This window comes from Eucyclogobius newberryi, unplaced genomic scaffold (assembly GCF_026437365.1).
Source record: "Eucyclogobius newberryi isolate DKJ021-1_F unplaced genomic scaffold, fEucNew1.0.hap1 SCAF_2, whole genome shotgun sequence".
Classification (NCBI taxonomy): domain Eukaryota; kingdom Metazoa; phylum Chordata; class Actinopteri; order Gobiiformes; family Gobiidae; genus Eucyclogobius; species Eucyclogobius newberryi.
This window is the reverse complement of record NW_027315834.1, coordinates 44,878,290-44,901,800: the sequence shown is the minus strand read 5'-3', so window position 1 is coordinate 44,901,800 and position 23,511 is coordinate 44,878,290. Positions and strand designations below refer to the sequence as shown.

At 37.8% G+C, this 23,511-nt stretch overlaps 3 protein-coding genes across 4 annotated transcripts; 2 read left to right on the top strand and 1 right to left on the bottom strand.

Annotated features, from left to right (window-relative positions):
* The first annotated feature begins 645 nt into the window (after nt 1-645).
* Nucleotides 646-5,191, top strand: prlra (prolactin receptor a). Its single transcript, XM_072453225.1, has 8 exons — nt 646-709; nt 885-1,017; nt 2,278-2,447; nt 3,153-3,319; nt 3,417-3,558; nt 3,661-3,757; nt 3,834-3,903; nt 4,121-5,191. The coding sequence occupies exons 1-8, from the start codon at nt 646-648 to the stop codon at nt 5,174-5,176; spliced, it is 1,899 nt and encodes a 632-aa protein (XP_072309326.1). The 3' UTR covers nt 5,177-5,191.
* Nucleotides 5,192-9,994: 4,803 nt separating this feature from the next.
* Nucleotides 9,995-14,121, top strand: agxt2 (alanine--glyoxylate aminotransferase 2). Its single transcript, XM_072453224.1, has 14 exons — nt 9,995-10,119; nt 10,558-10,634; nt 10,721-10,911; nt 11,006-11,129; nt 11,206-11,300; nt 11,374-11,467; nt 11,573-11,666; nt 11,765-11,865; nt 11,922-12,014; nt 12,091-12,223; nt 12,566-12,654; nt 12,739-12,888; nt 13,648-13,746; nt 13,826-14,121. Exons 1-14 carry the CDS (start codon nt 10,041-10,043, stop codon nt 13,925-13,927), a joined length of 1,521 nt encoding a protein of 506 aa, XP_072309325.1. The 5' UTR covers nt 9,995-10,040; the 3' UTR covers nt 13,928-14,121.
* A 2,384-nt stretch (nt 14,122-16,505) lies between these two features.
* dnajc21 (DnaJ heat shock protein family (Hsp40) member C21) lies at nt 16,506-22,925 on the bottom strand. 2 transcript variants are annotated; one of them, XM_072453222.1, is made up of 12 exons: nt 22,637-22,925; nt 22,453-22,546; nt 21,987-22,110; nt 21,743-21,874; nt 21,175-21,479; nt 20,940-21,088; nt 20,234-20,324; nt 19,787-19,960; nt 19,672-19,720; nt 19,473-19,597; nt 16,980-17,070; nt 16,506-16,835 (listed from the first exon to the last, which is right to left on the bottom strand). In XM_072453222.1, exons 1-12 carry the CDS (start codon nt 22,731-22,733, stop codon nt 16,674-16,676), a joined length of 1,593 nt encoding a protein of 530 aa, XP_072309323.1. In that variant the 5' UTR covers nt 22,734-22,925; the 3' UTR covers nt 16,506-16,673. The 2 variants fall into 2 exon arrangements, with proteins under 2 accessions (XP_072309323.1, XP_072309324.1); XM_072453223.1 differs by having other exon boundaries at nt 16,980-17,064.
* Nucleotides 22,926-23,511: the final 586 nt, after the last annotated feature.

Here is a 23,511-nt window from a genome sequence, read left to right as displayed (position 1 = left end):
ATATATTGTGTTCCACGCGCAAACACAGTAGGAAGTCTTTCTCTTTGCAACTTTCCTGGTTCCGCAACAACCCTTTCAAACTCTTTAATGCCGGCACATAACTCTTTGCCATTGGTCAAGAAATAAAATGAAAATAGGTTTATTATTATTGCCATCATCATCCCAGTGTCGGAATTTTCAGAGCACAGTAACTGAAGACTGTCTAGTTGATTGTCTTGAAGTTGGAAAAGCGCTCTATAAAGACACTACTGTGATGATAATAATAATAATACTGATGATGAAAATAGAACCAGCCTCTTGTTCAGTGTGTTGTCCTTGATATTGTGGCAAAAGCTCCAACTGTTACATCATCAGTCAAGCCGTGCATGCCAGCTGGTGGAGGTATACTGTACGCTCAGCTTTTTAATCCATGATTCAGCCCCAGAAGATACGTCCCTTTCAGAGCAGATGTAATATGATATATGTTATCAAATCTGTTCTGTTTTCATGCCAAGGTTTCTACATAGGAAACCAACACAGGAAGTCACTCTGTTGGCAATGCATACATGTTGTCATCGTACACAAACTGTCGTATGGGTCAAATATTCCTGTTGAAAACCTGATCAAGCTGCTTGTCTGTTTTTTAATCTGCAGGATCGCGGTGTCATGAAGACAGAAGTCTTTCTCCCGTTTCTCCTGTTTTCTTTGGCCAGTGGAAACTTTTCAGGTGGTAAGTGACAGTGTCTTATCTTCATTGTTGAATCAAAAACAAACATCACACTCATGCCCATTTCTCATGTTTGTCATGTTGTTTAACCTTTGATGTTTTATTCAGTATTATTTTATTCAGTAGTGCTTTTGATCTGATAACTTTTCATTTTGGTTCGTTGTTACATTGTATTCAGGCTTTGGTCCACCAGGGAAGCCAGTTTTGACCAACTGTCGCTCTCCTGAAAAGGAGACTTTCACATGCTGGTGGAGGCCTGGCTCTGACGGAGGACTGCCTACCACCTACGCTTTGTACTATCTTAAAGACAAGTGAGTGTCATGTACATTTGCCATGAAGGATGATGGTCTGAGAGGCCGCTGGCTTGTACCACCAGGTGTGGAGTGAATGAATAATGCAGTGTAATGCATCTTTGCATGTCCAAAAAAGCATTTTAAAAAAGTCCAGTGCATTATTACTATTATTATTTCACCCTTATTAATAACATAATGGTTTGAGTTGAAAAACCAGGCTATTGTTTGTAAAGAAAACACTGCATTTATTGTGTTTTATTTATTTTAAACTCATTTAACACAGCATTTAGTGAAAGCTGATCTGTTTAAAGCCCAGGGACAGGTGGTGCAAATTAGCCATGGCAAATCAGACCTCCATCAGATTACTGTTAATCTATGTTTTTTTATTCTGTCCTTATCAAATAAATAATACATTAATACATAACATGTGAGAAGGTAGACATAAGAGTTCGAATAATAGATTGCATAGAAAAAAATAGAAGATGTGCTCTCATGTAAAGAATTAAGCACCTTTTTAAAATAGGCATAATATGTACTGGGACGCCAGCATCACTCTGTGTAAATACTACACAGCAACCACACGCTCTAGTGTGCAAAAACTAGTACTTCAGCACATACTTCAGCAAGTACTTCAGCACATACTTCAGCAAGTACTTCAGCACATAATCCCGGATGATTACTATTAAATTACCACTGTGTTTTTTTAAATCAGAATATGCCTTTAATATGTAGACCTATTCTTTTTGAGGTCAGAAAAGCAACTGTCTTTGTTTCTTGTTGCTGGGACAACAGAATGTACAACGTACTTGTCCAAACTGTTCTTGTTTTCAAAGAGATTCTCTTAGAAAACATTATCACCAAGATATTGTTTAAAAACAACATAGTCACAGCTCAGTAGGAGAACTACACTCACATACAGGAGTACTTTTACGGACTACGACAGAGTCTGAGGACTACGAAAAGTCTGAGGAATAAAGTCTGGCGGTAATGCAACAATTGGATGCCAACCGCCATAAAAAAACAACAACAACATAAATGGATGTCTCCATGCTGTCCATCAGCTGGACCATTCCTATGGTAACAGACACGTATGTCCATGTTGTTACAAAGACTTATAATCTGCTCATTTTTAAGATTATAACGAAAACGATAAAGAAAACATCTTTCTCAAACTCAACAAAAGAAATAATCTAGAATACAACTAATACTCATACAACAACACAATATTTTCCTTTTGAACACACAGCCCGTGATATGGTAATCTTCTCTTTCTTTCAGTTGTGAAGCATTATTTGAATGCCCTGATTATCACACCGCAGGCAAGAACTCCTGTTTCTTTAACAAGAATGAAACATCTGTCTGGGTCAACTACAACATTACTGTTGTGGCCACCAATAAAATGGGGAGAACATTTTCTGATCCAGTGGATGTAGATGTTGCCTATATTGGTAAGTATAACAATTGTACTGCAGTATATATGAATTATTACATAAGAATATAAATCCTTGTGCCGTAGACCACCAGTGATACACTGGGATGGCACATACAGGGAATGAAAATGAGTCATTGTGATAAAATGTGAATATATGATTGTGTTTCTGTGATGTATTTTATCTGCATAATAGTGATATTTTATCTGCATCATTAGTCTAAGAGAAGAACGGGTGTGTGACAAACTGCATTTGTTTGTGAAGGGGTCGTAAAGATGGGCCAAAGGATGTTTACCCTAGGGGGGGTGATAACCCAGAGGAGTCTGGGTAATGTTTACCCAAGGCTTGATCTCTACGGAAAAATACCAAGTGCCTTGATGTGAGGCTGACCAATGAGAAATGTGACCCGCCTATTCCAGAATATCTAATAAAACCAACCAGCATGGGAAAAAAGGGTGTGAGACGCAGGAGGATCACGCAGGCTGCTTACCACAGCTTGCGTGATCAGTCCCCGCGTTTTCTCCCAAGCATGCCATACAAATGTCTGATATTTCTGTGTCGTTTCATATTCTAAGTTGAATTGTGTTCTTGATGTGTTACGGAATAGCATCGGTGTATGTCTAATTCCATGACAGTCATTGTCTTAATATAATTCATATTTCATATCAAAAGTTAACACATGAGCATGATTTTCTCTCTGCTTTGACTCTTGTGTCTTTCCAGTCCAGCCTCACACTCCTGAGAATGTGACCGTGAATGTGATGGAAGACAAGGGCTGGCCCTTCTTGCGTGTATCCTGGGAATCCCCTCACAAGGCGGACATCCGCTCAGGCTGGATCACTCTGGTCTATGAGCTCCGGAGCAAGATGGAAGGAGAAGAGGAATGGGAGGTAATGCTATTACCAGGGTACTAAAAGTGCTAATGTTTCCACTGTTAAGTCTTTAATCATAATCATGTCCCAAGCTCATTTTTATATTGTTTTGAAGGAACATCTTCCTGGCCAGCAAAAGACATTCAACATTTTCAGTGTAAGATCAGGAGGCTCCTACCTGGTGAAGGTGCGCTGCAGACCGGACCATGGCTTTTGGAGTGAATGGAGCCCCACAACCAAAACCAAAATACCTCAATGTGAGACATGTACAAGCTTCTATTTACAATGTGATATAATATAAGATATAAGATCATATTATAATGAGCAAAGGTGACTTCATTTACGTTTTTCTCTTACAGATTTGTGGAAAGAAAGATATCTGTGGATCCTTATTTTAGTTTTCTCCTCCTTGATCTTTCTCATTCCTACATGGATTATTTACATGAAAAGCCAGAGGTAAAGATTCTTCAGATAAACAATGTATACTGCCACTTAAGTGTTGCTAACTTATGGTTCTTTGTCATATCTGCAGTTTGAAAAACTATATTCTACCACCTATTCCGGGTCCTAAAATTAGGGGATTTGATCATCAACATTTGAAGGTAATGTCCACTCACTATGATGATGATGATGACTAAATAAGCAATCTAATCTTGTTTCCTGTGTGGAATACTGAAATGGTATTGTATTTTTAATATTGTAAGACAGATTTATTTTGTATTATGTTCTTACAGTAGACTGTAAACAAAAATGATATAAATGTATTCTCAAGTAAATGTTAGAATATCACTGTAACCCTTTTTATGTCTGTGTTGGTAGAATGGCAGTTATAAAGTTTTGACGTTGGTGATTCCTGAATTTCCTCCAATCTCCTCATCCAACTACGACGACCGGCTGGTGGAGTACTTAGAGGTATATGTCGCTGGCGAACAAGAGGTATCCATGGAAGAAGGCAAAGATATGCAGGACCACTACTGCAAATCTGAAAGCTCGACATGCGACAGCGACTCTGGCCACGGCAGTTGCGATAGCCAAACTCTGCTCATAGACAAAGAGACAAATAAAGATAAACTAAACTCAAATTGCAAAGACAGTGGCAAGATCATCGAGCCAGAAATATCCCAAAACAACCAAGACGAGAGGATGTTGAGCTACCAAGGCAGCCCTGACACATGCGACGGGCGAGTGAAGACACGGCCCTCTGTTTTCATACCTCTGCAACAGGATACAGCAAGTGCGATCCTGCGAAAGAGCAACCTGGAACGAGCGAAACAGCACTGCCTTTCAGATACCTTGTACCCAGCTGGTTCTATCTCGTCTAATCTCATCAACCAGAATGAGGCTGTTGGGACAAGTTACTTGGAATTTAGCCTAAATAACGAGCAGCAAATTCACACGCAAACTTCAGAGCACATCCAGGCTCCCGGTGATGAGAACATCAGCCAAAAGGCCAATGAAATTTGGACTCCGTTGAAATCGACACAATATGTGGTGGTGCAAAAAGTGAATGAGGATATTGTTCTCCTTCAGCCTGTGGAGTCAAGCCCAAGCCATGCTGAAGACGCTCCACATGTGCATGAGCGAGAGGATTACAGCACGGTCAGGTTAGTGCTGGAAAGTGGCGTGAACGTAACAGAGGTGGACATGGGTTTTTGTGACAAGATGGAGACAAACACACTGAAAGAGAGTTGTTACATGTTATCAGATAATGCTTGGAGGCACAAAAACTCCTCAATGCAAACCACTGCTCTGCCGATGCAAGAAGACGAGAACCCACTTGCAGCCGACGGCTATGTTGACACTACCACCATGTTCTCAGTGCCCATAGACAGGTCTGGAGAAATCAGCGGTCTGTTTCATGACACAAAATACTAAATGACTAATTGTAGATTGTATTATGTTTTCACAAATAGAAAATTATCTTTTTCACTTATTTTTATATTTGTTATCATTCTGTGCTTATTTCGATGTCTTACTCCATAGTATTTGGAACTATGTTGAAGGGAAAAGATTCAATCAGTGCAATATATGTGTGAGAGTAAATGTCTGTCAATCAAACAGGCTCAAATGACAAATATGACCTGAAAAGCAATTCATGTGCACGTTATCCATGGGTTCCAAATGTCAAGAAAAACAGTACATAAAACGTCAAATCAAACCTTTACATTTAAGCTTCCTCATCCAAAAGCCCGCTGCACTGGACAAACCCTCAAAGCTTTCATGAGCAGTGACCGTCTGATCCTACAATATAACACCTGGACGCTTGGAAATGATGCTTATTAAAACTGCAAGTATTTATTAGCATAGCCACATGTAAACAAGCATTAGCTGAAACAAAGAGCTCAGCCTCAGTCTGGAGTGATTTCTGTATGTTCACTGGTCCCTCCTGACCACAGTGATCCATTTCTGGCATCAAACGGGGTTTTGGGGACAAATCCTTTGTTTTGATTCAAAAAAACAAAATACTGCATAATTTCTGCTTGTCTCCATTTAGATGTCATTGCTTAGCCCAGAATATTCAGCAATATGTTATATGTATCTGCATAATGATAAGCAAGTGTCAACACCAGGCCAAGTCACGGGTCAGGGATCTTATTTATAAATCATGTGTACATACAAAAATGTTGCAGACGTGATTTTCAATGTACTCGTGATCTATAAAAAGCCAACTTGATGTGGAGATTTCAGATTTGCTTTTTGAAGTTTCCGAGAAAGTGATCTGCAACTTAGAGAGGCGTGTCAGCAACTTAGAGAAAATGTGTGTTTTGTACACATCAAGTTGTATAAATGAGGCTCCAGATCAGATCTGTGAGAAGGCGATATTGTTCACAGTAAGTAATAATGTAATGCTTCCATGGAGACAAGCAAGTGGCATACACTGTGCACCTGTAATTACATCGGATTGATTAAATAGCTTATAAAACCTCATGAGTAATTCATGCTTGATTATTTGCTCACAAATAATAATATATAATAAAAATGATTCATTGTACTATGATGTACACAAGACACAAGAAAACCACAGACTTTATCAATACTTTTTATAACAGTACATTATTTCCAGTAATAGTAAGACCAACTAGAATAACAACAGAATCAGCAACATTAATTGATAACATATTTACAAATGAAATTGGTAAAATTGATGGAGGTCTTTTAATGACTGATATTAGTGACCATCTTCCTGTTTTTGCAATTCTTCAAAATGTATTTAAAACACCTTGTAATCAGACTAGCGACATAAGAACAGTGAGACATAGAACACCTGAAGCAATTGAGACTTTGAAAATGGAATTAAGTAAACAAAATTGGGATGAAATTTATAGGTATGAAAATCCTAATGAAGCATATGAACTCTTTTTAGCAAAATTACTTGATATTTATAATAATTGTTGTCCACTTAAGACAATAATTTGTAAAAAACAGATGCTGAAACCCTGGTTTACTAAGGGAATAATTAAGGCTTGCAGAAAGAAAAATCAACTATATAGGAAATTCCTAAAATCCAGAACGCAGGTTTCTGAAATTAAATATAAAGCATACAAGAATAAATTAGTTAATATAATCAGAAATTGTAAGAAATAATATTATACAAAATTATTAATGCAACATAGACAAAATATCCAGGGAACATGGAAAATAATGAATGATTTAATACACAAGAGACATAATAATAATAATTATCCTAATTATTTGAACAAAGACAATGACAAAATAAGTCATATTAAGGGAATTGTTCATGAGTTTAATCATTATTTTGTAAACATTGGCCATAAAGTGGCAACAAAAATTATGCCCCCTCAAAACAATGACATGGAGACTGGGGTCACGTATGAAGGTGTAAAATATGTTTTTAAACCCAACAAATGAAAATGAAATATTGAAAATTGTGAAGAGCTGTAAAAACAAAAAATCAACAGATAATAATGGGTACGATATGTACATAGTCAAAAACATCATGGAACATATTGTCAATCCATTTACTCACATCTGTAACCAATCTTTTAAAACAGGAATTGTTCCTAATCAAATGAAAAGAGCAAAGGTTATTCCCTTGTACAAAGGCGGTGACAAACATTTGACTTGTAATTATCGACCCATTTCTTTACTTTCACAATTTTCAAAATTATTAGAGAAATTGTTTGTTAAAAGATTAGATAACTATGTTGAAGTTAACAATATATTAAATGAGCATCAGTTTGGTTTTAGAGCACACAGGTCCACAACGATGGCAGTTGTTAATCTGGTTGAAAATATTTCCCAATCATTAGATCAAAAACTCCATACAATAGGTTTATTTTTGGATTTACAGAAAGCATTTGATACAATTGACCACACAATCTTATTACAAAAATTGGAAAAATATGGCTTTAGGGGAAAAGCAAATTCTTGGATAAATAATGACTTATCAGATCGATTCCAATATGTTCATCTGAAGGGAGCAGAGTCTAGTTGTCAGCAAATTAGTTGTGGGGTGCCACAAGGCTCTGTTTTGGGCCCAAAATTATTTTTATTATATATTAATGATATCCAAAAAGTATCTGATGTTCTTAATTTTATCTTTTTTGCAGATGATACCACAGTTTACTGCTCAGGTCATAATATTATTGAGCTGGTGAAGGTGATGGAGAGAGAAGTGCATAAACTAAACAACTGGTTTGCATGAAATACATTATCATTAAACTTGAATAAAACTAAATTTATGGTATTCAGTAACAAACATATGTAGATAATGATATCAAAATCAAAATAAATAGTTATGAAATTGAAAGAGTCAATTATATTAAGTTTCTTGGCGTAATCATAGATTGCAAAATTACATGGAAAACACATATACAAAATGTACTGAAAAAAGTGTCAAAAACTATTGCAATTTTATACAAATTGCAGTATATTTTGAACAAAAATGCCTTATATTTACTTTACTGTTCTCTCATTACACCATATTTAACATATGGTATTGAGATCTGGGGAAACACATACAAAACTAGAACCAAACCAATTTTTATTCTACAAAAAAATCCCATTCGACTGATCAATCATGCATCTTATAACTCGCCGAGTCACCCTTTGTTCATTCAATCTAAGCTTTTAAAATTTTATGATTTGGTAGACCTGTATACTGCTAAGTTTATGTATTTAGTTAAATGTAATCAAGTCCCTACATCATTGAGGATAAAGTTTACCCAGAGGGAAAGTAAATATAATTTAAGGGGAACGTGTATATTTGACAGACCTTATGTGAGAACAACGCTGAGGGAACATTGTTTGTCAAGTAAAGGAGTTAAATTATGGAACAATTGTTGCGATGAATTAAAAAATGCCATTTCTTTATTTCTGTTTAAAAGGATCTTTAAGGAAACAATCATAGAAAAATATTTAGCAGAATGAAAACGCAGCTTTGTTATAATACCTTGAATGCTTGTGGAGGATACTTGTGAGCAGACTGTCCAGTATTATGTAGTGTTGTTTTTGATGATGAACTGTGGCTTGTGAACTATAAAATGTCCACCAATGTTGAGCGTTTGAGAGAAGGGTCGGCACAATAAGCCTTGGCTTCTGCCTACACCTGGAAAAAAACATTAATATATCTCGAATTTAGTTTTGTGCTTGAATGTTGAGCACCTTTTGTTTTGTTTTTGAAAAAAAACCACAATAAATTAAAATTTTTTTTTTATTTGTTTCATTTGTAAAAACAAAACTGTTCATTGGTTTAGCTTCCTGTTTAAAGGTGGCATTTTAAGAACTTTTTACCGTTCAAAAGATGAAATGTTTTGATGTTTGTTAGTTTCTATGGTGATGGTGCATTTTTTTCTTCAATCTGAAACCCATGGATTGTCAGTTGATGGTTGAAATGTTATTGCTGCATTACGTTATTTTAAACAGCCTAATAACAAGTTGTTTTTCTTTATTCATTCTGTAAAGATTGCATACACCATCATCCTGTTTGTCCATGCACGTTTGACAATGACAGGTTAAAAAAATACATCAAGCCCGTGTAACGTTCAAAAGAAGCTGGTCTATGTGGAGAAGATCACAAGACACCTAAATAAATACTTTATTTACAAAAGTGGCATCTCTTTTTGATTAAATCCACTTAATTTGGACCTGATTTTATGATAATAGGCCCAGCTGAAGTAGTGCTATGTGCCTATAATATAAAATAGATCTATCTTCTAATGTTTGTATAGTGCACAAACCATAACCAACATTAAAGTGTCGCAATGGGCTACCTCATACCTGCTGCATAAGATAAGATAAGATATGTAAGTAGATACAGAAGAAAGGAACAAATAACACTCTTAATAGAAAAAAAAAACTCATAAACAAAACTCCTATGTACAGAACCTCTCATATTCCTAATAGGGAATAGAGAGAAGAAAAATAGATCAAAATAATACTAATCATAGTGGTAAAGTAAATACTCTTATTTACAGGATCCAACATCCAAGGAGCTTTGTGTCATTGTAGAAGGCCTAGTGTCTAATTAAGGAAGAGATCCTGAGTTTTTACAGCCTGCACCGTTTTATCTTGGCAACAGAACAAAAAAAAGTCTTGATGAGTGAATTTCTGCTGAATTGTGAGACCTGGCCCCTTCTGAACAGCGGCCAATCAGAGAGACGCACTGGGGAAGGCCCACAGTGTAACCTTTGACAGTGTGTTACTTATCGACAAATGTAACAAAAACGCTAAGAATTGGCGAAAAGCTTCCAAAAGTGTGGTAGTTATTCTCAACAACATGTACAAGGTGATGTCTGGGGTTATGGCTCGCGCGCACCGCAGTGGACAAAACTGCTTCAGGTTCTACTCTTCAAGTGGTGAGTTATTATGGTAACTGTGCACTCAACATGCCTTTTGGGCTGCAAAGCTAAACAGGGCTTTTAGGCTACATTAAAACTTTTTCTTGGAAAAAATTCATGCAGAAAACGGTAAAGGTAAGGTTTGTATTTGATCGTCTTTCTTCTCGTTTGAAAGTGAAGTGGACTGTTGCATAAGTCCTAAAGTCAAAGGTTAACTAGGCTGTTTATTCCGAGTTCATGTAAGTGTAACCATGTAACCTAATATATACATATATATATACATATATATATATATATATATACATATATATGTGTATATATATGTACATATATATATATATATATATATATATATATATATATATATATATACATATGTACATATATATATATGTACATATATATATGTATATGTATATGTATATGTATATATATATGTATGACACTTTTTTTCAGGAACATTATGTCAGAAGTCCGCCCCCACACATCTACCAGAGATGCCATCTTGTGGTTTTACTTCTGAAGAATACAAGGTAAAAACATTGTCTCTTTGCTGTTTGCTGTAACTGTGTGAGCAAAGAAGATCATAGTTGTTGGATTGTTGTCTCTGTTTATCAAGGGCATGTCAAAGGATCAAATGATGCGGATTCGAAAACAGAACTGTAACCCCATGACCATGAAGATCACTAGTTATAAAAGACCAGTGTTTATCCATCAAGGCCACATGCAGTGGCTGTGGGATGTGGATGGAACGCGGTACCTGGACCTGTTTGCTGGTGTGGCCACTGTCGCTGTCGGCCACTGTCACCCGTAAGCTCTTACTTTCATTTACAGGAATCTAAGGTATGCATGTTATACTAAATATGTGCATCTCTTTTATTTTGATCCTTTTAAATTCTCACAGACGGGTGACAGAAGCTGCTGTGAGGCAGTTGAAAACACTGTGGCACACCACAAACATCTATGTACATCCCTCTATTCACGAGTATTGTGAAAAACTCGCCTCTTATCTTCCCGATCCTCTCAAGGTTTAGATGTTTGTGTTCTTTCAATATTTCCAATGTACAGTGTTCAGCTGGGATAATGTGCAGTATGTTCCTGCAGGTTATATATCTCACCAATAGTGGGTCAGAAGCCAATGAGCTTGCTATGCTGATGGCTCGGCTTTATACAGGAAACTTTGACATAATCACGTTAAGGTATGCGTAAAATGTTTCGATTATTCTGTACAGTACACACAATTAACCGTGTATTTCTCTGCCTGGTTTTCAGAAACGCATACCATGGAGGCAGTCCACAGACCATGGGTCTGACCTCCAACACAACTTATAAATATCCTACTCCCAGTGGTTTAGGCTGCACAAATGTAGGTTTGTCACATGCTGATTGTTGTGCTTTACAACACAATGTATTTTAAACTACAGCACGCTCACATTTACTCTTAAACATATTTCCCTGTGATCATTTTTAGACGATGAATCCTGATGTGTTCAGAGGTGTTTGGGGTGGAAGCCACTGCAGGGACTCACCTGTGCAAACTATCAGAGAGTGCAGCTGCCCACAAGGTACACAAACATACAGTATTGTGTTGTGTGGGTAAATAATCGCCACAACAATGATAAAGCGATGCATTCAATTGTATATTTATTTATCTTGTGTACAGGTTATTGTGTGGCAAATGAACATTACATTGGTCAGCTAAAAGAAACTTTGGCTACAAGTGTTCCAAGTCGGATTGCAGCTTTCTTTGCCGAGCCTATTCAGGTATGTCATTGTGTCACAAGAATTTAGCACTTAATCTATGAGTGTGTTGTGAAAAGGGACTCGGAGGAACAGTGCAGTATCCCAAAAACTACCTGAAGGAGGCTTACAAACTAGTGAGAGAGAGAGGAGGTGTTTGCATTGCAGATGAGGTAGACGTTCAAGCATTTATTTAGGATTGTTGCATTTATCATTTTTACAGCTTTAGTTGAATGTGATTGTGAACAGGTCCAGACTGGGTTTGGTCGCACGGGCAGTCATTTCTGGGGTTTCCAGGGTCATGATGTGATCCCTGATATAGTAACGATGGCAAAGGGGATCGGTAATGGATTTCCTATGGGAGCTATTGTAACAACACCAGGTAAAATCAACAATATACAGTAGTAAAAACTTTGAGTTGCATTATTGCTGTTTATAAAGGCAACGGAGCTCAATAAATGTGAAGCGTAACAAAGGAATGGCATTGTAATTGGATTGCAATTTGCAATGTTTTACTACATCAACAACAGAATAAGAAAGAGCTTGTGTTACCTCTAATAATTCTATAAAAGTTATGATAAAGAATGACATGAATCCATGTTTATGTGAGCATGACCTTTGAGGCTCTGGTGTTTTATTTGTAAGGGGAAATGGGTATTGCATTGCTCTAATCTGATCAACTTTGTGTGTATGAAACATTGTATTTGTCTATTTTGTGTGATAGAAATTGCTGCTTCATTTGCTAAGGCTGTCCACTTCAACACATTCGGTGGAAGTCCTTTGGCTTGTTCTATTGCCTCGGCCGTGCTTGACGTAAGACAAGGATTATTAATTGATCTGTTGTTTGTTATTGACTTGGACAAATAGCATTTGGACTGATGCATGTTTATTTAACAGACTATAGCAATAGAAGGCACACAGCACAACAGCCTTGAAGTGGGGACCTATTTGATGACCCAAATGGCTAAACTAAGAGACACATATGAGATCATTGGTGATGTGCGAGGAAAGGGTCTTCACATCGGTGTAGAGATGGTCAAAGACAAGGTATAGACCGCAATCTATTTACTTACTTTACGTACTTTAGATTCTATGTGTTATGGATATAGGATGTGATGTTATGGTGTAATTCAAAGAACAAAGGCATGTGGTAAGCCCATTCTGATTATTTTATCATAGCAACTTAAAAACTCAGTAGTATGGCCCTTCTTCTTCTGCTTTATAATGGTCAGGCACTAAGAGAGGCCCCAGGGCTTTTCTCCCTTCTTGGATATCATCTCAAGACAATCACTGATTCACCACCATGACTGGTTAGCCATGAAAAGTTACCCACACAATTCAGTTTTCTTTGGCTTATTTTGTCTGTCACCTTTGCTCAGATTGAACCTGCTTTCTTCATTTTGGTTTTCTACTGTGAATGCAAATCGAGCCAAGAGACACAATCTGTGGGTTAGGGTTCATCTTTTAGCTCAACGAGAATAATTAAGACACAGCAAAACATTAACGCGAGTAAACCTGGCAGTGGCATACTGTATACTAATGAGGTGCACTCAAGGACAACATGAGAAACTGTGTCTCGGGGGTCTCGTAGCCTCTGCGTGTAAAACCAACAACAGAAGGAAAAAACATAACATTTTCCCATAACTCTTAATCGTTTTACTAGAATATTCAATTATACTTTAAATAGGGTAAATAGGATTAAAAATATGAATGATTTGATAATAACAGTCATGGGCTTGACTACATCAATATTCCAGAAACTTGATTTAGTTCCAGTATAAGTGTAATGTGTTTTTACAATTACAGACTAGCAGAAGTCCATTGCCCGTCGATGCAGTACTTGAGATATTTGAAGACATTAAGGACATGGGAGTCCTGATTGGGAAAGGAGGCCTTTTTGGACAGGTATTTCTTTATTTAGCTGTTTCATAGATTCAAAAAGCTTGACGGAGTCATACATCTTACACCATCTTGTTCATTTTAGACCTTCCGTATCCAACCTCCAATGTGCATTACATTGGAAGATGCAGACTTTTTCTTGGCTGTTTTTAACAAATCTCTTTCTAACTACATGGAGAGGAGATAAGTCCAAAGGTTTTCTCAGGACAAATGGCATTTCATTTTAAAATCTCAAGCCCTTTTGTCCATTCTAAAAAATCGACTGCTTTAAGTGTCTGTAGCAGTATCGTGTAAGACATTTCTTTTGGTTAGTAATGCTTGTATTTTAAACATGATTTCTAACTCACAAGAGAATCGTTTGATAGAGCACTTTTGAACTGCAAATACTACTGATATTTTATACTGCAGAAGGTTTTTGTTTGGCATGAGTATTTTTCACTAAGATTTAATGGCTAGTGTGAAAGTTAAATCATTTCCATTCCTTGCCTTTATTGGCACACACAAATGTGTATGTTTGCTCTGTTTGTTCGTGTATGCACATCAATTGTAAATGTGTTCTCGTACTTTATATCATAATAATCAGAACTTTATTGCACTTGTGGTATGTGGCTTCTTCTAACCAATTCTATTATGAAGTTAAGAAAACACCTGGGAATTGAGCTGAAAAATGGTCAAAAACAAAGTGTATGTACTTTTATACTATTATTCTTATTGATTATATGACATTGGCCTACATTCACATTAAATTGATAAAATATGAAATCATAAACTACACTTAAACTTATATAAAATCTTTGTTGGGGAACAGGGTCTGAGTATGGCCAAGTTTGTTTTAATCACAATGTAATCTGTGAGACAACAGGATACAAAATGAACAGGAAGGGAAGGAAAAGCAACAATAAAAAGCAGTGACGCATGTGCAAGAGAACAAAGGTTAGTAAAAGGATAAACCATTTTCCTCTCTTCGTCTGCCAAACAAATCACTCCACACAAGTCCTGCACTGACTGCACTGCAATAATTTGTACCTATGGTTAACTACCTGTGTCAGGTCATGTCAGGTCAACTACCTGTGTTCTTCCTGATGTCATTTTGAAATGATTCTATCTGTTAATGCTTTTCAGAAGAGTCCACCACCCGCAATAGGTCGGTGGTTGGAAATGTCCAGCAGAAGTAGTTGAAGAATGTGAGGTGGTTTATATTTTAAAATGTGGCAGAAATGGATCTTCAACTTCAAGATATTTCAATACATTCAAGGATTAGCAATCTTTATCATTGGTTAGTATTTAACAACAATTTGTGAAGCACATTAAAGCATCCAGACTGTAGTGGAGCCATTCCTTAGTTGATGAAAGGGATTTATTGATGCAAAAAAATAACTTTACGCATTATTCCATGAACCATGTAATTTGCAGTCTATAAAGTGTCATTTAAAATCTTTAGGCAAATCAACTATACATTTTGGTGAATTTGAATTAATTTCAACTAATCTGTATGACTTGAAATTAATTTAAATTCAAATATGACTTGAAAAATCATAAAAATGACTTGTAACTCTATTCCAGGTTCTACAAAACTCAAACCTGGATATAGTATAGATTCCTCCCACATGGAGTGAAATATTTCAAGCCTTTATGTTGTAAAGTTTTGATAATTATGGACAAGAGAACAATAAAACCTACCTCACAATCTGATGAGCTAATTATTTCAAAACACCTGTAAAGGTTTCCTGAGCCTCTAAAGTCTCTCCGTGTGGGTCACTACGCTACACAATCATGGGGACCAGAAGACATTGACCACAAAAGATCATGACTAAAGAAGCTGGTTGTTCTGAGTGCTGTCTCCAAGCATATTCACACTCTTGACATGTGAGAAAAATGTCACTTTCCTCTTTTTAAGACACTTAAGCGTTTGACCTGGACTGTGGAGGGAAATATCTGGACTGTTGTTCAGTGGTCCAAAGTACTCTTTTCAGATGAAAGTACATTTTGCATATCATTTGATAATAAAGGTCCAAGAGTCTGGAGAAAGAGTGGAGAGACACATAATCCATGCTTGAAGTCCAGTGTGTTTCCAGTCTGTAATGATTTGGGCTGCCATGTTTTCTGAAGTCCACAGTCAACACAGCCATCAACCAGAACATTTGAGAGCACTTCATGCTTCCTTCTGCAGAGAAGCTTTATGGAGATGCTTTTCTTTTCCAGCTGGAATGCTTCAGTGACTATGGTGTTACTGTGGTGATTGACACCAGACTCAACACTGCAGATGACATGAGGCCGTTATTAAAGCAACCTCGGCTTCCATTACAGTCATTTGTGCAAAAGGAGGCCCAACCAAGTATTGAGTGCATAGAAATGAACATCCTTTTTAGAAGACTGACATTTCTGTGTAAAATGTGGTTTTTAATTGATCTTATGTAAAATTCAAATTTACTGAGATACTGAATTTAGTGTTTTATTGTCTGTGATCCATATTTATCGAAATTTGACAAATTAAAGGCTTGAAATATTTCACTATGTGTAAGGAATCTATACTATATCCAGGTTTGACTTTTTTAAATGAATGACAAGAAAAGTTGGCATTTTTCATGACATTCCCGAGTTGTGTTACGTGTGTGTTGTGTGTGTGTTGCGCGTGTGTGTTACGTGTATGTGTTGTGTGTGTGTGTTGCGCGTGTGTGAGTGTGTGTTGTACTTAGAACAACAAGAATGATGCATGGCTAGCAATATGATTTGGAAAACCTTTTAATGTAAACTCCTCTACAGTGTTTTGTCTCACAACTCACTTCATTGAGTCCTGCACATGCAAAAGGAGGCTGTTCATCCTGTTCAGTTTGTTCAAGTGGAGATGGTAGTTTTACAGGTGGGGTCCATTAAAAGTTCTACTGCAGTGGCTCTCCGAAGGACGGTGGCATAGCACAAAGATGGTGGGTGTGTTATCGGTTTTTCCTCTTGTCTTTCTTGTTTTTGCCTGAGGAAGAGTGAACAGCATTCTTGGAGAGCGCCATCGCATGGCCACTGATTTTAAGATGGTCAAATAATTTGTTTCGTGTTGGAAAGTCATTGTTACAGGTCTCACAGCGGAGGTTTACTTCTTTCTGCAGATAGTATGTACTTTCATTAGAAAATATTGCATACTCGTTATCAATGGTAAAGTACATGTGAACAGTCTTTTTTGTGAACCTTTTTTTAGCTTTCGTAATAAACAGAAAACTTTACAAAATATGCTGTAGATTACAAACCTCTCCATCCTGTTCTCCATTTTCTGCCGTCACCGGTTTTGTTTTGTCTTTGAAAACTCCTTTTTTTGCTTTAGTTTTTCCAGAACTGCAACTGACAATATACTATGAATTAAAGATATGCATTTTACATTGCAAGGGATACTGTCATATATACATTGATTTCAATAAGCATGTTGTGAAATAACGAGGCTCTACGCTTGAAACAAATAGTTTCTAAAAGCTCAACATTGATTTATAGATAACAAATAAATACATTCATTCAAGTTGAATTCCTGCTTTGCTCACTGAAATGCTTGATACATTTTGTATGAGGTACAAAGAGCTGTGAAAATAAACTATTTCAAAAAGATATTAAATACACTGAGATCACAGTCTATGATAAGTGGTTGATAAATGTTACAAATAGGGACGTCCCGATCAGGATTTTTTGGCCGAGTCATCTGATTTTGAGTATCTACCGATACCGAGTCCGATCCGATACTTTCGTAACACATTAAAAAATGTCACAAATGCAACATAAACGGGTTTTCTGCAGTTTTTGTTTTATTTAACACTTTAACAGTCCACCTTTCTTTGAGGTAGCTTGAATAAGAAAAATAATGTGCAAAATGTGAATTAAATAAAAATAGCAGCTCAACTTACAATAGCCAGCAGGCATGTAAACAAATAAACAAAGTATTAAATGAAAGTGCAACAGTGTCATAAAGTAAGGACATAATGTGCTTTTGAGAACTGCACTCTTAATTTTCTTCTGGCTTAAGATAAGATAAGCCTTTATTTGTCCCACAATGGGGAAATTCCAGTGTTGCAACACAAAGTAGGTACAGAAGTAAACAACAAAGAACAGATAACAGAAACTTCAAAAACACATGGTATGACAGTTATACATGTTCAGTACTAACAGTTTTTGTTATAAAGTCTGACAGCAGCAGGAAGGAAAGACCTACGGAACCTTTCCTTCACACATCGAGGGTGGATCAGTCTCTCACTGAAGCTGCTCTCCAGAGCGGACAGAGTGTCCTGCAGGGGGCGACACTCATGGTCCAGCACAGATGTGAATCTAGCCAGGACCCTTCTGTCCCCCACCTCCTGCACCGAGTCCAGAGCACAGCCCAGGACGGAGCTGGACTTCTTGATGACTTTGTCCAGCTTCTTCCTCTCCCTCTCTGTGATGCTGCTGCTCCAGCAGGCCACACCGTACAGGAGCTGATGCCACCACAGAGTCGTAGAAGGTCTTCAAGAGTGGCCCTGTCACTCCAAAAGACCTGAGTCTCCTCAGGAGGTAGAGCCGACTCTGGCTCTTCCTGTACAGTGCGTCTGTGTTATGAGTCCAGTCCAGTTTGTGGTTCAGATGAACACCCAGGTACTTGTATGAGTCACTCTCTCAATGTCCCGTCCCTGGATGTTCACTGGTGAGGGGGCAGTGGGGTGGTGTCTGTGGAAGTCCACCACCATCTCCTTGGTCTTCCTCGCTTTGATGAGGAGGTGGTTCCGCTGACACCAGTCCACAAAGTCCTGCTCCAGTCCTCTGTACTCCACATCATCGTCGTCCGTGATGAGTCCGATGATGGCAGAGTCGTCAGAGAACTTCTGCAGGACACAGCTGTCCGTGTCATGTCTGAAGTCTGCAGTGTAAAGGGTGAAGAGAAAGGGCGTGAGGACAGTGCCCTGGGGCGCCCCCACACTGCAGGTCCGAGTGTCAGACACACAGTCCCGGGCTCTTACTAACTGGGGTTGGTCTGTGAGGTAGTCCAGGATCCACTCTGCAGGTCGTACTCCACACCAGCCGTCTCCAGCTTGTCCCTCAGGAGCAGCGGCTGATGGTGTTGAAGGCGCTGGAGAGATCGAAGAACAGGATCCTCACAGAGCTGCCAGGCTTTTCCAGGTGAGAGAGAGAGCGGTGCAGCAGGGAGATGACGGCGTCCTCCACTCCAATGCCAGTAATAAATTAATAATAAAATGTATGTTTTTCTTGATGAAATCCGTCTGAATGTCTTCAAGTCGAGAGTAAGCATGGGGCAAGTGTTTGAAGTGACCTACAATCTTCCTCGCGTTAGCCACGGTGTCTATCACGCTGCGTTGGGAAAGCAAGTCCTCATGTACGCGCCCGTTCTCTTCACCCTCTACACTTTTTGTTTTACGCCGTGCGTGCGATCCACAGCGTAAAACAAAACTAAAGTTTACACTACTAGTGTGGGCTTTACGGCAGTAAAATGTGATCCATTCATGCATTATACGGAGGTGAGAGACTTCTACTGGGGTATTCATGTCTAATAATAAGCTTGAAATGTATAGCACTGATCAAACTAATAAGAGTAAAATGTACATCCGATCAATGATCAGGATGCAACATCCGATTTAGATTGAGTCTGAAACTACGTGATCGGCTCGGGACATCCCTAGTTACAAACCTTACAAATCATTTTAGACACACAACGATTTTCACCCTCAAGTTTAAACTTTCAAATTCCTAAAAAAAGAAAAGTGTCTAACCTCTTGCGCTGAGTGGCCTCCGGCTCTCTCCCCTCTTCTGACTCTGTGGGTTCTTCTATTTCTTCAGGGGCTTCGACACAGTTTGAGATGGTCATCTTGGGCTGGACATCTTCCTCTGGAGTACTCTGCATTTTGTAAATAAGTGTTAACTAATACAATGTCTTGTAAGTAAATATAATGTACACACTACGGTACATACATGGGTTGCTTTCTGTAGCTTATTCTTTCTCTTCTGCTTTTTGGAAAGTCTTTAGGGAAAAAAAAAACATAATACAATAATCTTACAATAATTTCATTTTATAATTACAGCATACTTTTGCTTGGGTTTATCCTCATCTTCTTCCTCCTCCTCCTCTTCATCCTCATTTCCCTCTCCACGTTCTTCTTCATCCAGCTTCTTGTCGAGTGACTCATCTTCCTCCTCCAACTGTTGCCGTAGCAATGCTACCATCTCCCGATGCTTTTTGGATTTTTCATGGTTCATCTTACTGCAGGTAGAGAAAGCCACAGATACATTCAAGGCTCGTACGCAGAGGCTTCCATTTCTTCATCTTAAATTCATGAGCAAATGCTGTCAGTTTCCATGCCTTTGTCTCAGATCGATCTTTTCACCAAGCAAAACAATGGCTTCAGATCATTGAGAAGTGTATGTAAATGAATGTGATTAGAAAAGTCTAAACCTTTTGCATGGTTTGTTGTAATACATTGGGTTTATTTAGCACCATATATGGCCACATCAGGGCCCATTGTCCAGTACTCACGCTTTATCTGATTTGAAGGATTTATCACAGGCTAGACAGTACAAGTCAAAGTCATCAAGGGTGAGCTCGTCATAATCAATCTCCTCAGCATCTGCGTATGCAAGTAAAATAAGACAGAAAATAATCAATTAGTCAGTACTGTACAATTCGTTTTATATAACCGCTAATGAGCATTTTGTTGCAATATTTAAAAAAGAACAAAAAACCTAAATTTTCTATTTCCCAGAGTAATAAGTCTGATTTTATAGGAAGTGAGGAAACTAGAAACTGACCAAAGACTGTAGTATGCAATGCTACGCTAGATGCTTCATTTTTCATTCAACTTAATGCTAAAGGGCTGCTTGTCAGGGCCAGGGAAGTGTCATACAGTAAATGGTTAGAATCAAATCTGATGACAAACTGCTTGTTAGGATAGAGTAGTTCTTTCAGCAGCCCATAACTGGACCCAACTGGATCATTTTTAGGGGGCCATGGCAAGAGTTAGAACTTGTGAACAACTGATGAACACAATAAATAAGAGTCAATAATCTTATTTGAGGATTTGCAAAACCTTGTAAACAATAATAATAATATTTTTTTTAATCATTTGACTTCAGCAATGCAAAATAGAATGAGTATGAATAATTTGGGATATTTTAGACTAAAACAAAAAAAATGTCTTATCTAAATACTCATGTACTGAGGTCTTTATGGCAAAACTGAGCACCTTTCTCTTGTGCATCCAAATCCAGCTCTTCCTCTTCACTCTCGGATGCATCTCCAAACTCCTCTCCGTACTCGGCCTCGATCTGCTGCAATTCCTTCTCTAGTTCAGACATGGCTGCCCAACTCTGCTCCTTGTATTCTTCTGCCAGTCTTTGATGAATTGAGTTCAATTCAACAGCACCATAAATATCACAGCATCACAGTTTAAAACAATCCAATCGTCGACTTCTACTCACTTGGCTTGGTCGCGCTTCTGTTTACGTCGCAGTTCCTCCACCTTCTTAGTCTTTTCTGCGTTTTGTTCTTCTACCAGTTTTCGGTGAGCCTGCACGCGTCGGTCACGCTTCCGCACAAAGGCTACCAGTTGGCGCACCAGCTCATTGCGCTCCTTTCGAGCTTTTTCCCTGGTCTTCTTGTTCTCCTTCTCCATAGCTCTTTTTTCCCAGCGGTTGGATGCCTGCCTTGTATCATACTCTTCTTTCCAGGCAAAGTTTTTTCGAGTGCAAAAACTCTGCCAGTAAGCATAAAATATGTGCACAACCTATAAAGAAAAATATATATTTTTTTATTACGCCACGACATAACTTGTCGGTGTAATCCCTCATTCGTCCAGGCGTGTTCCATAGTAGAAAAAGCTTCAGTTGCAGTCATCTGGACTCAGTTAGAAAAAATATAAGTATTTTTATATAGTATTTTTAGTATATAATATAGTATTTTTTCTAACTGAGTCCAGATGACTACAACTGAAGCTTTTTCTACTACACCACATAACTTGAAAAACTAAATAAAAATAAACTTGCTTACAGTATCATAGTCACTCTGAGAATCTCCAAAAGCAGGAAATGCATCATCCACATCTTCTTCCTCCACTTTGGTCTGCTCCAGCTCCTCTTTTGCAATGAGCTCAAAAATATTCTTATAAACTGTGTAAAATCCCTAGAATACACAAGGAAACCCATAATTGTCTAATTTGAGAATATATCTATAATACACATTTGAAACAGATTTTAGAATCATAAAGATGCCATCTTCCTTTTAAATATCATACCTTTTCATCATCTCCATAGCCAGAGTAACAAGTGACAGTGAAGTATTGAAGTAAGTCTATGCTGTCGTCCTCATAATCTCCACTCAGGCCTCCTTTGAGCAAGGCTTCTCTGTGATTGTCGTACCTTGGGTAAATATTAGGAATGTATTAACAATATTTCAATAAAAACATAAAGTTATATCCCATCAATTCAAACTGAAGCTGTTCCTTTTGGAGCGCAAGCAAATACCCTTTTGCTTTTTGTGAAGCAGAGACTCTGCATCTGATGTCTGATTTACTGTAACTATAAGTGGAACAATCAGGTAATCTTCTTAAGTAAATAATATAAAGAGTAGAAACTGTGGAGGAATGGACTGATCGACACAGTTTGGGTGTTTCTTGCATTTCAACCATTTCAATTTCACATTCATTAGATGGTAAATGAAGAAAAAGTCAAGTGGCATCTTTAAAATACATTTGGACACACCAGGCTCTCTCTTGTGGGTCACTGAGCACGTCGTACGCGGCCTGAATCAACTTGAACTGTTCCGAGGCTTCGTCGGCATTGTCCAAGTTCTTATCTGAGGGATTAAACACATTTAACACAAGTACAATTCATCCAAAGACGCATCGGCAGCCGCAGCCGCCTCATCGATCCATCCTGGACTTACCTGGATGCCACTTCAGTGCTAGTTTGCGATAGGTTTTCTTCAGATCAACGTCTCCGGCATCGCGTTTGACACCAAGAACTTCATAGTGGCACCTCATTGTTGTAGATGAATTGTGAACCAATAATGTCGATAAAATAAATATGTGAGAAGTAAAAACAGTAGCTCACGTCAGCTAAGATGCAATTGAAGTGACGCTATGACAAGTAAACTGCTGATAAACATGTCTAACGCTATAGTTTGGTGTTTAGATTTAATCACGAGGGTAAAAAAAAAAAATAGCAGTGTTTTTGTCCTATATATAAGAGCTGCTGGACTCCATTCTGTGCACCGAACACGTGACGCTCGGTTTACGTCTCGCCGGTTTTGCAGCAGACGTGTTGCGCAGTGCTTCCCCCTGGAGGCTCGGAGGAAGAACAACAGAGACGGTTTGGAAACTCCTTTATTAGCGAGTTCCAGTTTGTTATTTTTAAATATTTTCATGTGGTGAATTCCTAAATCTATTGTTTCTAGTTTTGGGTGATGAAATGAGAGCGTATCGGTTTGGAGAATGAAAATAGACCGGAGTTGTGGCGCGCTCTAGTGGTGAATCAGCAAAGTGACAGGTTTATACACAAACAAGGGATTGTTATTATCATTATCATTATCATTATCGTTATTATTATTATTACTATTATTATTATTATTATTATTATTATTATTATTATTATTATTATTATTATTACTGCTACTGAACCATACAATCACTAAATTTACATGTATCCGGAAACTCGAATAATAACATCGTTAGATCTGGTTTTTGGTGTGTGTTTACTTCATGGATGTATGGTTTACATCGGGGTTTACATGCACACTATGAAGGTTATTTTCTGTTTTAT

Excerpts from the sequence above, each read along its gene's own strand:
- prlra (XM_072453225.1), top strand. The coding sequence starts at position 646 with ATGAAGACAGAAGTCTTTCTCCCGTTTCTCCTGTTTTCTTTGGCCAGT. Across the intron at positions 1,018-2,277 it reads TTGTACTATCTTAAAGACAA|TTGTGAAGCATTATTTGAAT; the intron begins GTGAGTGTCATG and ends TCTTTCTTTCAG. Across the intron at positions 3,559-3,660 it reads CAAAACCAAAATACCTCAAT|ATTTGTGGAAAGAAAGATAT; the intron begins GTGAGACATGTA and ends TTTCTCTTACAG.
- agxt2 (XM_072453224.1), top strand. The coding sequence starts at position 10,041 with ATGTACAAGGTGATGTCTGGGGTTATGGCTCGCGCGCACCGCAGTGGA. Across the intron at positions 11,130-11,205 it reads ATCTTCCCGATCCTCTCAAG|GTTATATATCTCACCAATAG; the intron begins GTTTAGATGTTT and ends ATGTTCCTGCAG. Across the intron at positions 11,667-11,764 it reads AGAGTGCAGCTGCCCACAAG|GTTATTGTGTGGCAAATGAA; the intron begins GTACACAAACAT and ends TCTTGTGTACAG.
- dnajc21 (XM_072453222.1), bottom strand. The coding sequence starts at position 22,733 with ATGAGGTGCCACTATGAAGTTCTTGGTGTCAAACGCGATGCCGGAGAC. Across the intron at positions 21,875-21,986 it reads GCTATGGAGATGATGAAAAG|GGATTTTACACAGTTTATAA; the intron begins GTATGATATTTA and ends TGTGTATTCTAG. Across the intron at positions 19,721-19,786 it reads GAGGATAAACCCAAGCAAAA|ACTTTCCAAAAAGCAGAAGA; the intron begins GTATGCTGTAAT and ends TTTTCCCTAAAG.